This window comes from Humulus lupulus, chromosome 3, assembly GCF_963169125.1.
Source record: "Humulus lupulus chromosome 3, drHumLupu1.1, whole genome shotgun sequence".
NCBI classification, from domain to species: domain Eukaryota; kingdom Viridiplantae; phylum Streptophyta; class Magnoliopsida; order Rosales; family Cannabaceae; genus Humulus; species Humulus lupulus.
Genome location: NC_084795.1, coordinates 134,217,012 through 134,233,109, shown reverse-complemented (window position 1 = coordinate 134,233,109; position 16,098 = coordinate 134,217,012). Strand labels below are relative to the sequence as shown.

Here is a 16,098-nt window from a genome sequence, read left to right as displayed (position 1 = left end):
TGACGTTGTGAGTCTACTGTACTAAATCCCACCAGATTCTAGCATCCTTCTTTAGAAGAGATGAAACACAGGATACGCGGTCCCCGTTGCCGTGGTTCATGTGTGCTAGGATCGGCTCTACATTCCTAAGCCATTCTTCCGCCTCGAAGGGGTCGATTATCCCTTCAATGTTTGGAGCGTGTTGCTTTCAAAACTGCTCGTAGATTGGCTCTATGTATTGTGCTGGTTAAGGCGCATAGTTTGCCATTAGCCATCCCCCATAAGGACCTACTTGTTGGGGTGCTTGAGCCATTTGGTGAGGCTGAGGCTGCGTCTGAGTCTGTGGCTGCGGCTGAGCCTATTGTCATTGTTGCTGAAGCAATTCTTCCACTTGTTGCTATAGTCGGACAATCTCAGCGGTGTTGTCAACCAGAGGCGGTGCACTTATGTTTGCATCAGCATTGGTAGCACGTGTTCCCCTTATTCGGACTGGAGGGGCTTCATTAGTCTCGTTGGCGGTGCTGGAGGCATTGCCGGCTGTGCGTGCAGACCTTCTGAGTGGCATCTTGAGCAAAGTTCTAACTGTTGAGAAAAATCAAAACTTACCCTAATAGGCTCTAAGGCAAAACTTAGTCTAAGCAAACATCACTCAGACCTAGTAGTTATGATATCTTATGAAAAAATTATGTGAGCCTTCTTTATAATTAGTGTGTGTTTCTATACTTTAAAAATTAGCCATCTTTATTATTTCTAAGTCTGTTTCTAATTATCCTATATGACTTAATTCTCAGGCTCGAAACTCGTCGCTGTTCCAAAATTAACCATATTGAGGGAGAGCTGGGATCAGTAAAATCGTTCCTACTACTATGGCCCCCTAAACTCTCAATTAGAACTCGGTCCATTGATTTGTATCCACCCTCACAGAAATTGGCCATTATTTATTGAATATATTATTTATTATGATTGTAAAAAATATCAAACACATATATGTCATTCAAAAATAACAATAATATTCATTTGGAAAAAGATTTTCACTAAGTACAATCATAAATGCAAAATAAATAAATAAACTAACATAACTAGGGTAAATCTAAAAAGCAGGATCTTCTACATCTAACCCTTCATCTAACATATCATCATCTATTTCTTTATAATCATCATTATCTTGAGCCTCAAAATTACCTCAGGGAAGATTCATAAAGATTCTATGCTTTTGTTCATTAGCGAATTAAAATTCCAACTTAGAGGTAAACCTAAGTATGAGAAAATATTATCTCATAGCTATCGGTAAATCATCATCATCATCATCTATAGTCTCCCATATTTCTTCTAATGTTGAAATTACAGAAGAAAATTCTTTAAAAAGCCTAATTACTAGGACATATTTATGCATAGCTCTCATCATAATTTGCTTAGTAGTCTGAAGATGAACTATCTCCTTGTGGAATCAGATTAATCTCTGAGTGATTCTTTCTAACACTCCTATAGTATTCCTTGGCTCTCTAATCCTTTTCAATCCCTTAATGGCTTAGATATCCTCATAGGTCAAGGCTCCATCCATTCTTAACTGAAAATGTAATGGCTAAAATGTTAGCTAATAACCTAAACATAACCATAATAAACATAAACACTTACATTGGCGGTTAGATTCAAAGCTTGAGCGTGTGTATCAAGGAGAACTTCATGCATATGAACCTGTCTCTGATAGCAACTGTAATGCCCCGACTATTTCTAAGACCTCGTACCATTAAAACTACTATGACATAACTACTAATTTGAAACACATTCATATGAAATAACATAACTTTATTTAAAACCCAAAATATTGTACGAAATACAAAATATGGTAAAAATATAAATTGTGATATGGTATGGTATCCCATTGTTTATAAAACAAAAAACATAAACTTAATTGTTTAAAAACTAAATGAAGAAATACATCAAAACATAATTTAAAAAGCTTTAAACAACATCATCCTCGATCTTCAGGCAGCCCATTCAATCCATTCATCATCAACACACATGCCAAGCGGCCATGAATCTTTCCCAACTTCCTTGTTCATTTTCCTACATCAAACTAAAAATAAAGGAATGAGCCTAATGCCCAGCAAGGAAAATCTACTAACAACATATCTCATAAATCATAAACATAAGACTATATCATAAACATATACTATAAAACATATGACTATAAAAACGTATATCATATAGGACTACAATATTAATGGCCATTAACTCATTAACATAGTATGTGATAAAACCATCTAGGTCCTCTGTCTACTAATCGAGGTAGGGTAAATCATAACTCTAAACCATGAAAATGATAAAAAATTCTTGGGGCTTGCTATCTAAGCAAGTCATATGCCCAAGCGACTACAACATAAATTCTTGGCGCTTGCTATCTAAGCAAGTCATATGCCCAAGTGACTACAAAACTTATTCATATCTTAGCATAAAACATATCATAACATAAACATATAAACAATATAATATATCCTATTTTCCTTACCAAAAACTGGGATATTTGGGAACAAGAATGGGATATTGAACACTCCTAAAACCAATAGTAAAACCATGTGTTTCTAAAGAAAAAGAGATGAAAAGAAAACTAAATCATCCAAGAAGAAACTTACCAAAAAGAACCTTAAGTTTCAAGAAACTTAAACACCTAACCAAGAATCATAACAAGATTTAGGATCTGAAAACTAAAGAACTATGAAAAACTGAACTTAATGATAAGAATACCTTGAATGATCTTATGACTTGATCTATACCTCGATACCGAAATAACTCTATATTTTACTTCCCAATTGTTTAGAAAAGCTTAGATTGGAAAAGCTTTTTATCCCGAAACCCAAGTGTTTCTCTCTAAGGTAATCTTAGCAGCTTGGAGGCTATGAACAATGCTTGAATAAATGGAGGAAATAGCTGAGTACTAGGTCCTATTTATAGAGTTCAAGGAGTGAAACTAACCCCTTTTAATTTGAATAAATAAATGAATATAAAATGAAAAATATTCGAATTTTCATTCAACAAACGCCCTGAACTCGGTCAAAATCGTTCAAAGGCAGGTCTAAGTGGTTAAGGTTGTTTTTAAATTTAAAATCCCAAACTTCCAAAATAATTGCACCAGGGGAGATATATCATCTACCCTGGGTGATATATCGCCTAGACCATTTTCTCGAGCCCTGTTCGTTGGTTCGTGCGAAGTTGATGTTTTTTCCGTTTCTTCCGTAGGTGATATATCGTCCCCTATAGCTGCGATATATCGTCATACGTTGATATATCAAACATGTATTTGCAATTTTTTAACATATTTTGAATTGATTAAACAGCTTTGACTAAGTCAAAATGTGATCCTAACAGCTGTTGGAAGGTTCTCAAGCTTCTAGATCATTCTTTTAATTGAACTATTCATAAAAAATACTTAAATCCTTAATAAACATGATTATGACAAGTGTCATGCTCCTATTAATTCTATTTAAACCTTAGGTTATAATAAATAATATTTCTAGGACCAGTCATATTAATCAAACTTTATGTTATAATTAATATTTCTAAACTATAGGTTAAACTTATAAAATCCATAACTGTTGCTATGAGTTTCCAACTAAGTCCTGTCTTGAACCAAAATCCAAGGAAACTAACATACTACAAACTATTACTAACTATAACTACTATCTAGCTAAGTAAAAATTGTGGGACAAGGCACCTGGGGTTGTTGTTTTGTCCATCTTTCCTCTTATTTCCAGTTTTCGGAGACGAAGCTTGGTTAGCTTCAGCCTTAGATGGATCAATAGAAGCAACAGTAGTCTTCTTTTCTCCTCCCTTGCTTGGTCCACCCACGATAGACTCGAAAGTCAAAAGCTCGTTCACGAGCTGCATCAGACCATAGTTGAGTTTATTCATCACATAGTTTTTGGTGAACGACATGAAAGCTGGAGAGAGACTGTTGAGGATTAAGCCGACTTTATTCTCCTCATCTATATTTGCTCCATGCAGTTCTGCTTTCATGAAAGTAGTTGGTCATCTTTAAAAGGTGATCACAAACGTCCTGAGACAGTGCCATCCGAGCATTGGCATATTTCTTGGTGGCCTCAAAACGAGTCTGCACAGACTTCGCACTGAACATGTCTTGGAGCTGAACCATGATTTTGTAGGTTGTCTTGACATTCCCCATCTTGGTCTTGAGAGTGTCGACCATACTATTCAACATGTAGTACAGTGATTTGTTATTAGCTACCTGCCAATGCTCATATTTGTCTCTAACAGTCTTGGTAGCTCCTTCATCTGGAACTTTCAGGGATTCCTCAGTCATGACGAACTTAGCATTGTCACCAATCAACACTATTGATATTCTACTTCCATTTAAGGATGTTTTCTCTAGTGAGTTTCTCCATAGAAAGTTGAGAAAGGATGGGAATACACATAACCATACTTAAAACTACATATTATTGGTAAAATAGAAATCAATCACATTTGCTCAAAAAAAGTTTTATTCACTCTAATTTCAATAAATATGTAAGATATGGAAAATATACCAAAATAATCATATCTTTATTTCTTTAGGTTTTAACTATTCTATGATATCGTTGTCCCAATTGGCGATAGACAAAAAATATCATTAGTTAAATAGAGTTGTAATCTCATTTAATAATGGACACCATTATTAACTACCTACTCTTCGATCAAAATAAGAAAAAAATCTCTTATTTTATGAGCTAGACCAACGGTTTCGATAATCATAGATTTAGTCCTAGTAGTCACCGTAGGAGTGAGTCTAGTAGAATTTGACCTATAATTATCTATCTTTTCGAAATCTAACCTTGTCAAAATAACTAATGAAAACCTTCCATTGGGTGACAAATCAAAGCATCTCAAGGCCCCATTAAGCTATTGACCTTGATATACTAATGGTGAAGATCAAATATAATTATTAAAATAAGCTCATTATTCAATTAAAATAGTATTTTTATTATTTTTTTTAAAAATTAATGATTATGGTTCTCCAAAAAATTGTAAAATGATTAAATTTTTCAAACCAAAGTCCTATAATTTTCCATTAATTATAAAGTGTCACATTGAAACAAATTCAATTAAATTAGAATTAATTTGTTGCTAATCAATATTTAGGTTTAACTATTATAATGAATCTATACAATTAAGTCTAACTCAGGCAAAAGAGCCTTAAAAATTAGGCTTGTATGGAGGAGAGCTGGGTCCAGTATGTCCTTCCCACTACTAAGGCCCCCATACTTCCATACAAGGTCCAAAAGAGAGGAGTTTAAACTTTCGTTTTATTAATTGTTATTAATTGATTAGGCCTACTATAGTCATGTAAAGCAAATCAGCCTTCAGAAGTGGAATCACCGACAAGAGAGAAATTTAAACTTTACATTTTTTAATGGACCCAAATAAAACCTATCATTTTATGAATGTTTTATTTAGCAAAATCCATATATTAAGCAAACATATGGGCCACTATATGCATCTAAGTCATATTGTAAAAATACCACAATTTATTTCATTTGGATAGGCCTAATCATGTTACTATGTGAGCAACTCTATGAATTTATGCAAAAATACCATAATTTATTTCATTTGCAAAAACACTACAATTAATTTTCTATAATTTATCCAAAAATTTGAATTAATTAAATTTTTTCAAAAATAAATTAGTCAATTTATATGAAATTTATCAACAATTAACAAATGTCAATTTAAATTTCATTTATCAACAATCAACTTAGTTTAGGTCATTTTGAAAAACATTAATTTAATTTAAATAGGATTTATCAAAAATTAACCAAAGTTAATTTAAGTCCCATTTATTAAAAATATTTTATTAATTTGTTTGAAAAATGTGATATTTTTAAAAATTTAACCAGTTATAAACTTTAAAAAAAATATCATCTCCTGTTTTTGAAAAAAATATCTTCAACAGTTAAACAAATTCAAATATCGATAAAAATATCTAGTCAACAAATTTTCAAATTTCAAATTATTTAAATATTAAAATCCATAGGATAATCAAATATTATTATTTTCAAATAAAATATTTCAAAAATATCTTTAATATCTGTTAACTTAATTATAATATTTTAATATATCAATATATTTAAAATTAATTACTTAACCTATTTTTAAATTTTAATTTGAATCTTTGTAGAAAATATCTATTTTTTAAAAGATTGAACAACAAAAATATCGTATTTCAAAAAGATATTTTTGAATAATAGAAAAAATATGATATTTTTGTATTAACCCATTAAAAAATACATTCACAATTTTAATTTTAAGAAAAAAATTATCGTAGGCCGCAGCCAAATCCCAAAAATTTAAGAAAAAATTTATAGCATGCCACGGGTTGTGAAATGGTGGCTGCGGCCAAAGCCAAAAAAAATTCAATAAAATTTTGTGTAATTTTTCAATCCAAAAACATTTTCTAAATAATTTTTAACATGTTTTGTATCAAATAAAGCATTTATAAAAATCAATTGCATAGAAAACACAACAAAATAACCCAATTTCGCTAATAATCACATAAGAGTCAATATGCTTCATAAAAAACATGAAGTCCATCCAATTATTCAACACATCAAATAATTAATTTTTTATCATGTTCATGCACGAAAATAAAGATTACCAAAGGCTCCAAGGCCGATTGTTGGAAAACTTGTACAAGATCTTAATTATTTTCATGTAAATCATATATTAAACACATTAATATAAGACAACCTAGAACATGTTTCTACAATTGAATATAAACAGAGATAATGATGAGGACACTTACATGATATGCAGCGGCATGTATTAGTCATTCCTTCAGTTTCTCTAATCCTTGAATCCTTTCTGTCGCAGTGTATCACCAATAAACTAAACCGATCTTCAAATTTCTTCACAGTCTTCCAAAGTATCCTTAGAATCACCTAGACTAGAATGGGCAATTCTCAACACATGAGATATATACAAAGAGAAGAAGAGTAGAAGAGAATATTGAGGCTTAGAAAAGGACTTATGTTGTAGAGAGAATCTAAAACCTAGAGCATCAAGAATAGATCTTCTGATCTTCTCAAAAAACCAGTTATTCAAAAATCTAATTTCAACTATCACTTAGCATTCCTTTTACATGCTCAATTGGTTCATTTATTTTAATTAAAAAAATCAATAAAATAATATATAGAATCAGCCATTAGGTTGAAATCAAGGCATGTATAGGCTTTAGGTTCGTAAAATTTCCAATTTAATTATAAGCTTGTTGGACTAAAAATCAAGGCATGTATTATTTTTTATTGATTAATTAATTAAATAATTATTTAAATCCTATATCAAATTAATTATTTAAAATTTGAACCTTGATTTTAACTTATATATTAATTCAGACACCAATTTGTCTTAATTAATAAATCTGCCCTAAAATCTCTTTTCTTCTCAAAATTGTATAACTCTGTGAAATTATCCAAATTGACCTAGTCAACTTTGGTAATTAAATCAATTAATTGAGAATATCTAGAGGATTTTATCCAAGGTACAGTGGGGACCATGGGCCTATGAAATAAAGCTCCAATAAGTTATCATAAATTTAACAAATAAATTTACTAACTTATTAATTCCTCGTGACTCCGCTAAAGACTCAGAATTGCACTCTTGAATTCCTAGAATGCTCTATAAGAAATATAGATACGTTATTATTTATCCATTGTTACAACCATAATTGTCACTCATTCCTCTATAGATGGTCTACAATGTTATGGGACTAAAATACCTTTTACCCCTCATTGTATGAATGCTTAAAACACTTAGTTCCTTGCATATGATATTTCAGTAAACTAATATTAATTACTAAAATGAGAATATAGCACCTTGAACCAAACTAAAAGGAAACAATCATTTTACTTCTTCATCCGAAGCTATAGATGTTCATATCTACGATTAAAACTCTCACTCAATTATACTACAGAGTTCCCACGATGTAAGTATGGGCTAGTCTGTAGGGTAAGCTGGTACTGAACAAGTGAAAGAACTCAAATAATACAATCAATTAGAATACTAACCACTCAGAATTTAGATTGAATTGACCTATGGTCAACAATATGATATGACTAGAATAGATAAAAACGGTATGTTTAGTTATCCTGTCTATTGTAATTATTTGTCCAGTCCGATGTAACAAATACATTCAATCTTATGTACTTTGCTATTATTTTGGAAAGAACATAACACTACGATGTGTAAGTAGATCATATCGTAGATCGGCAAGTCATTGTAAATCCGGTGCACTTACTTATGTTTGAACATATAATCATATTTATATTCCACTATGATGACGTCACTACAAATATGATTAGCTATATTCTCAAGATTTAATAGAATTTTATATTAAAAAAATAATCATGAAAATATAACATTTGAGCAAAGTGATTGACCATATCGAAAATTGATTTCTAATCTTTTATAGATAATAAAATGGGATTACAAAGAAATTGAGTGTTAATTAGATCATAAAACCCCAACAAGCCCAAGATTTTAGGATTACTTAAGTGCCTGGGGAAACTAATTATGCGCAGGTGGTTGAAAAAGCCCTTACTGCTGAGGGTGCGGAGAAAAATATATGGAAGGAGAGAGCCCCATGACGTGATGTTCAGAGGGTGGAACCTCCATTTACATAGTCTAGTAGGGGCAGTGGCCCTAGTGAGCAGAAAAGGAAGACCCTAGACACTTTTACAACTCTTGGTCAAGATAGGAGGGTTCGGGGTGCTGTGAATGGCCGTCATGGCAGTGGGGAAATCTAGAGAAGTTACCCAGATTGTGCCAGATGCTGGTGATGACATTTGGGAGAGAGCCGAGTTAAGGAATGTTTTTTTATGGGATTATGGGTAACCTTAAGAAGGATTTTCCACAAGAAAGGAAGGAGGAATCGAAGAATAGTGATAGCTTGGTTCTAACTAGAGTGTTTGCGTTAACCCAAACTAAAGTTTAGGCTAGTCCCTCGGTGGTGAGAAGTCAGATTTCCAATGTTGCTTCCTCATTTACTATATTGATTAACTCTAGTGCTACATATTCATTTGTGTCTAGTAGGGTGAGAGATCATCTTTGTAGGCCTTGTGATTTATAAGCTTTGGGATTTGGGACTATACTGCTTACTGGGGTATCGGTAGTCTTTAAGAGATGTATAAGAGCTTTACCAATAGAAATAGACGCTAGAGAATTAGCTGTGGATATGATTTTGGGAATGGACTGGTTAACCAAGTACGGAGCAAAGATTGATAGTTAATGAAGGATGGTAACCTTTGAGACTGAAGATGACAACCCGTTTATGTTTGTACATGGTGTGAACGAGACCCGTGTCCCTATGATCTCCGCACTAAAGGCTAGAGTCCTATTGCAAGAAGGTTCCATAGGATTCCTAGCTTACGTAGTGGATACCGCTAAGGTTGTTCCAGTTGTACTAGGAGAGACCAAACTGGTTTGTGAGTTTCGTGGTGTGTTCCCAGACGACCTACCAAGATTACCACTGCCTCGGGAGATCGAATTTGTTATTGACTTTGCACCAGGGATAAGACCAGTATCGAAGTCACCGTATAGAATGGTGCCAGCAGAGTTGAAGGAACTAAAGATTCAGTTGTAGGAATTACTAGATTTGAGGTTTATCAGGCCAAGCTTCTCACCGCGGGGTGCTCTAGTTTTATTTGTGAAAAAAGAAAGACGGGTTGCTAATGATGTGTATTGACTACTGCAAACTGAATAAGTTAACCATAAAAAACAAGTATCCATTGCCTATGATCGATGACTTGTTTGGCCAGTTGTAGGGTAAGACTGTGTTCTCAAAAATTTATCTTCGATCTGGTTATCACCAGTTAAGAGTCAAGGAGGAGGATATTCTAAATACAACCTTTTGTACAAGGTATGGGCACTACAAGTTCTTAGTCATGTCTTTTGGGTTGACCAATACCCCGACAACATTTATGGACATGATGAACATAGTATTCAAGGACTATTTGGATAAATTTGTAATTGTGTTCATTGACGATATATTGATTTACTCTCAATCATAGGCAGAGCACGAGCAACACCTCCGTCTGGTATTTCAGAGATTAAGGGAGCGTAAGTTGCATGCTAAGTTCAAGAAATGCAAGTTCTCATTGCCTCAAGTAACATTTCTAGGTCATATTATGAGTAACGATGGGATTTTGCTTGATCCAACCAAAGTAGAGGTAGTAAGTGACTGGCCAAGGCCAAGGACCGCTATGGAGATCAAAAGTTTCCTTGGGTTGGCATGGTACTATCATTGATTTTTTGAAGAGTTCTCGAGAATTGTAATGTCGTTGACGGAATTGACGCCTAAGAATATAAAGTTCGTCTAGACTGACAGGTGTAAGAACACTTTTCAAGAATTGAAACGACAACTGATTACTTTTCTAGTACTATGTCTTCCTTCAGATCAAGAAAAGTTTGTGGTCTATTGTGATGCTTCGAGGCAGGGGTTAGGGTGTGTTTTAATGAAAGCTAGAAAATTGATCACATATACTTCAAGATAGTTGAAGGATTATGAGCAGAGATACCCCACTCACGATTTAGAATTTGTAGCAGTGGTGTGCCCACAAAAAGTATGGAGACATTACTTGTATGGGGAAAGGTGTGAAATATACACTGACCACAAAAGTTTGAAATACTTCTTTAGACAGAAAGACTTAAATATGTGACGATGACGTTGGTTGGAGTTGGTAAAGGATTACGATTGTGAGATCCCTTATCATCTCGGGAAAGCCAATGTAGTGGAAGATGCATTAAGTCGGTGGGGTCTAGGGAAATTGTTTAGCTTGAAGCGGATATTAGAAAAGTTAGTAGAAGATATGACTAGGGCATGGATAGAACTTGTGGTTGGCCACTTAGCCAACATTACTCTCTAGTCCACACTTCTTGAAAGACTAAGAGATGCTCAGACTAAAAGATTAAGGAAACACAGGGAGGATGTCTTAGCTGGAATGGTTAAAGACTTTACTATTTTAAAGACAAACATGTTAAGGTACAAAGATCAGATTTGTGTTCCGATGGATGTTGGTATCGGATGAGAGATACAGGATGAGTCTTATACTACTCCTTATTCATTACATCCAGACATGATGAAGATGTGTCAAGATTTAAAATCTCTGTCTTGGTGGCAAGGAATGAAGAAAAATGTAGTTGAATATGTGGCTAAGTGCTTAACCTGTCAGCAGGTAAAAGTTGAACATCAGAGGCCAACAGGGTTGCTACAATGTTTATTTATCCCAAATGGAAGTGGGAAGACATTGCCATGGATTTCTTTGTTGGGTTACCTAGGATAGTGGAACAACATGACTCAGTGTGGATTATTGTGGATAAATACACCATGTCAGCCAACTTTTTTTTCCTATGAGAATAAACTACACAGTTGACCAATATATTGAACTGTATGTGAAGGAGATTGTACGTCTGCATGGGGCTCCCAAGTTAGTAGTGTCAGATCAGGACCTCACATTTACCTCTATGTTTTTGGGAAGCCTGCAAAAGGCTATGGGTACACTCTTAAAGTTTAGTACAACTTATCATCCTTAAACTGATGGACAATCTAGAAGACAATTCAGATACTAGAGGGTATGCTACGAGCATGCTTATTAAACTTTGGGGGATCTTGGAGTAAGTATCTCCCTCTGATAAAATTTTCCTATAATAAAATTTATTAGTCAACTATCAGAGTGGCTCCGTATAAGAATCTTATGGTAGAAAGTGTAGGCCACCCATTCATTGGGACAAAATGGGTGAGAGAAAGTATATGGGCCTTGAAGTAATTGAGAAAACAAGTGAGGCCATTGAGAAGATTAGAGTTCAAATGCTCACCTTGCAGAGTAGACAGAAAAGCTACTCAGATCTGAAAGGCATAAAAGTGGAGTTTTTAGTGGGGGACTATATCTTTCTTTGGATTTCCCTGATGAAGGGGATAAGACAATTTGGAAAGAAAGGAAAATTGAGCCCTCAGTTTGTTGGACAATTTAAGATCCTAGAAAATATTGGAGAGGTGGATTACAGGTTAGCGATGCCACCAACTTTATCAAGGGTTCACAACGTGTTCCATGTATCGATGCTCCTAAAGTATGCGTCAAATACTACCCACGTGCTATCTTATGAGAATCTGGAAGTAGACCAGGACTTATCCTATGAGGAGCGACCAATTTAAATCCTAGACAGAAAAGATAAAGTCTTGTGGTAGAGAACTATTGCACTAGTGAAAGTATTGTGGAGAAATAGTAAAGTGGAAGAAGCAACTTGGGAACTTGAGTGAGTTATGTAGGACCAGTATCTCGAGCTTTTCAGAAGGGGATAGTTTTAACGTCCCGAAAATCCTTAATCAGGCTCTTATACCTGGGCTTGTTTGTCGATAAGGGCACAAGTGGATATTTGTGAAATTATATGCTTATAATTGAACGAATTTGTGATTATGTGAATTTAAGTATGCTTAAGTCCCATTTTTTGTAAAAAGGGCATCTTTGTAATTTTAACCCATTGAGGGTATATATTCAATTAAATGATATGTCTTGTGCGAATTCAGCAATGGTGAGTTTCGTCAAGCGGAGTTAGCAGAAAGTCACAAAATAAGATATTTGGAGCTTAGTTGAATTGTGGTATTATTTGAGAACTTTTAGGTTTAGTGGTGATTATTGAAATAAGGGGAACTGTGGTATTTTTTAAAATAGTGGTATATTACTAGGTTGCCCTTGAGGTTATTAAAGGAACTAAAAAAATGGGAAAGGTAAAGTGGTCTTTTGACCTTAAGTTTAGATAAAACCATTGCTGAAGGCTTCCTTGTATGGATAAAACATTTATTCTCATTTATCAAAGGCTTCATAAGAGTTCTAGAGCATAAACTCAAGGAAAAGCTTGGTGTTAATTTCTGAAATTTTTGGACGAAATTAGAAGGAGTTTGAGCATCAAAGAAGGAAGTGAAGGTAGCTTAATTGTAGCGACCCAAATTTGCTAATAAGACTTTGGGTCTTGATTAGCGTGCCTGGAGGGAAATAAATGGTTCATTATGATAATATATGTGTATTATATGATTATATGGTTAGAATGCATGTTTAGGTGATTAAATATGCACGTGGGCCCCATTTGGTAGTTAGGGGCAAAGTGGTAATTTTAGCCTGTTGAGGGCATAAATGTAATATATGTGATATTTTCGATATAATAGTGATTTATTTGTGATGCACGTTCTGAGACGGTCCTAGAGAGCTATTCCGCTTAAAGTCACAACAGGATTAAATACCCGACTCGAGAGGAGCCTAGGGGTATTTCGGGAATATTATAACTTGAGTTTGGGAATTTGTAAGTAATGGTTAGTGACATTTTGGTAACTTGGGTAACCATAGGTAACTCTTGGGGATAGTTGTTTTAAGTGGAAAGTGGTATTCTTGCAAGGGATTAAGGAAAAGTCTAGAATGCCCTTGAGGGTTGGCTAGGGACTAAGTTGGAAAGGAGGGAAATTGGGTCATTTGGCATTAGGAGAGGATAATATTGGCTGAGGAAATTCAGATACGTTATTTTTACTTATGCTACTCAGGAACTTTCTGCTGGAAGTATAGAGAGAACCAAGAAGCAAAAGGAAGCGGGAGGAAAGGCCTAGTTTCTTGAGATCAAAGAAGGAGTTTAGAGCAGAGTTTGGGGCAGCTAAAGTCAAGCTTAGGCCAAGATTTGTCCAGAGGTAAGGCATCATCTCTGAATTTTAGTTTCTTGCAAGATTGATTTTGGAGATTAGGTTGAATATTGAAAGATAGGTTTTGGCTTAGTAATTGTGGAATTCAGCTAGAGAATCAAAGGGTGTCAATCTTGGAAGTGGATTTGGTGGTGGCTCAAGGAGTTCCATGCATATTGGAAAGTTATTTCTGGTTTAGTTTAAGAATTCTGAAGGGTGGTTTAAACTTTGCAAGGGCTAGTATAAGTTTTGAGAATTTTGAAACAATTTATGAATTGTAGGTTTGATTGTATGTTTGAGCTTGTTGTTGATGTTTTTGAGTTGTTAGATGGTTAATTTGGGGTTTTGAATTGAATTTGGGACTTAGGTATGCCTTGGTATTGATTTGGGAGTGTTTTGGCTCGGGGAAAATGTTGGGAGAAACCCAGATTTCTGGGTTTGCGAAGGAGCGCCGCGACCCTGTTCTTCTGCGCCGCGGCGCTAGGCTGGGCCTTCTAGGCACCGCGACCTTCATAGGGTGGCGCCGCGACACTAGGCCATTTCTGGGCAGGGGAAAATCTCAGTTTTTAGGCTTTTGCCCAGGGGGCTCAGGGGATGCTTTCGCCACCTTGTGTGGGGATCCGAGAGGTCCCGAGAGCTCGGGATTGGTTCCAGGAGATGTTTTTGAATTGGTTAGTAATGGGAGTGCTATGTATGTGTTGTGACTAGGTTCCCGGTGAGGCTCGGACTAGAGGACAGTGCTCGAGGGTTAAGTGCTCAAGAAGCTCGGGACGCAAGTAAGAAAGCAGGTGTACCCATAGAGCAGGGCGAGGCCCCATGGTTGTGTTGCACGACACGACCCTATGTGGTTATGTATTGGGTATAGCCCGTTGATTGTGTTAGTATATGTTTAAGTTATATTTTGATTATACTGTGAATGCATATATGTGAATGATCGGCAAAGGTTAGGAACGGCGAAGGCCAGGAGCGGCAAAGGCCGGGAATTACAAAGGTCGAGAACGGCAAGGGGCCGGGAGCAACGTTTAGCACGTGGAGTGCGAGTTTCCAGGGTAAGACCCTAAAGGATACATGGGATATCCTTACGGTGTAGACCGCAACTTAGGGCCTGGTAAAGCACCTGAGACGGCATGGTCGTATGTGTTTAGCTTGTTGACAAATTGGTTATATGCTAAATGGTTCATATGCATATGTTATCTGTTTATGTGGAGTTTTCTTGCAGGGCTTCGGCTCACAGGTGCTCTGTGGTGCAGGTAAGGGCAAGGAGAAATTCAACCGACCATGAGTATGGAGAGCGTGATGCAACGCGTACATGTCTGGTCTGCCTCGCTGCCTCGGCCAGGGGTATTTTTTTTAAAGTTGTCTGTAAAGAACCCTATTTTTTCGTTTAGCCGACTTAAAGTATATATTTTGAGTTGTAAACATTTATAAGTAGTATTTTGGGATCCCAAATGTTAAATGTTTTATGAATTTCAATAAATGGAATTATTTTTAAAGTTTATATCTCTGTTATTGATTTAATTACACATTTACCTTAAAAACTCGATTAGAAAGATAAAAGTACATTTTAAACTCACTTAGTAACGCCTCTAAGGAAGTAGGGCGTTACATTAATCATTACTATACTTGAGGAAATTTTTAAATTTTGAAGAGGTAAGAATTTCTCTCAATATTTTTAGCTTGTCCTTCTTAGGTTCTTGAGGAATCTTGGTAGTTTTAATTTAGTTTTCGTAACTAGTGGCTATGGTAACTTTATATAGATGTATGAGGATTCAGAACATGTTTATAAAGAGATTTGAAGTTTGAATTCAAGATGGAAACAAGAAATTTATTGATTTATTGCTTGTTTTTAGTGAAATAGGATTTTGACCTAAATTTTCTATGAATTTGAGTTGGGACTGGAGATTTTGAAGCTTTATTGGTGTTATTAGGTGTATTATTGACTTGTGTGTATGCTTTGGAGTAGGAATTTTGAGTTTGGAATAGATTGAAGTCGAATTGGGGGAGTTTAAACAATTGAAAAAACACAGAGTATACTCTCTGTGATGAAACAGTCGACCGTCCTAGGGAAACGATCGACCGGTTTGCGTTTTGTGAAGGATAGGTTGTTTTGGCCAAAAGATCAACTGTCCTTGGGAACCGGTAGACTGGCCTATTTGGCAAATGGGTTTTGGACCCTCTCTCTTGTGAAATTAAAGGGGGAATCCAATGGGTCATGGGTCGAGGTTCCCACGACATTTTTAAGCATATTTGTGATTTATTTGGCAGCGTTGTAGTGTTGATAAATTATGTTGGATAAGTTGAGTTATGTAACTGTTGTTATTATAATTGTGACTTAGGGCTTTTCCGAGTGGTTGATGGGGATTGCATCTGTGTCGCTACATTTTACTTATTGGAATTTTGGTAAGGGACCGTTG

General features: G+C 35.2%; 1 protein-coding gene across 1 annotated transcript; it reads right to left on the bottom strand.

The window, feature by feature from the left end:
- Positions 1–3,660: 3,660 nt before the first annotated feature.
- On the bottom strand, positions 3,661–4,297 carry LOC133825069 (uncharacterized). Its single transcript, XM_062258065.1, has 2 exons — positions 4,084–4,297; positions 3,661–3,983 (listed from the first exon to the last, which is right to left on the bottom strand). The coding sequence occupies exons 1-2, from the start codon at positions 4,295–4,297 to the stop codon at positions 3,661–3,663; spliced, it is 537 nt and encodes a 178-aa protein (XP_062114049.1).
- Between the last annotated feature and the right edge of the window lie 11,801 nt (positions 4,298–16,098).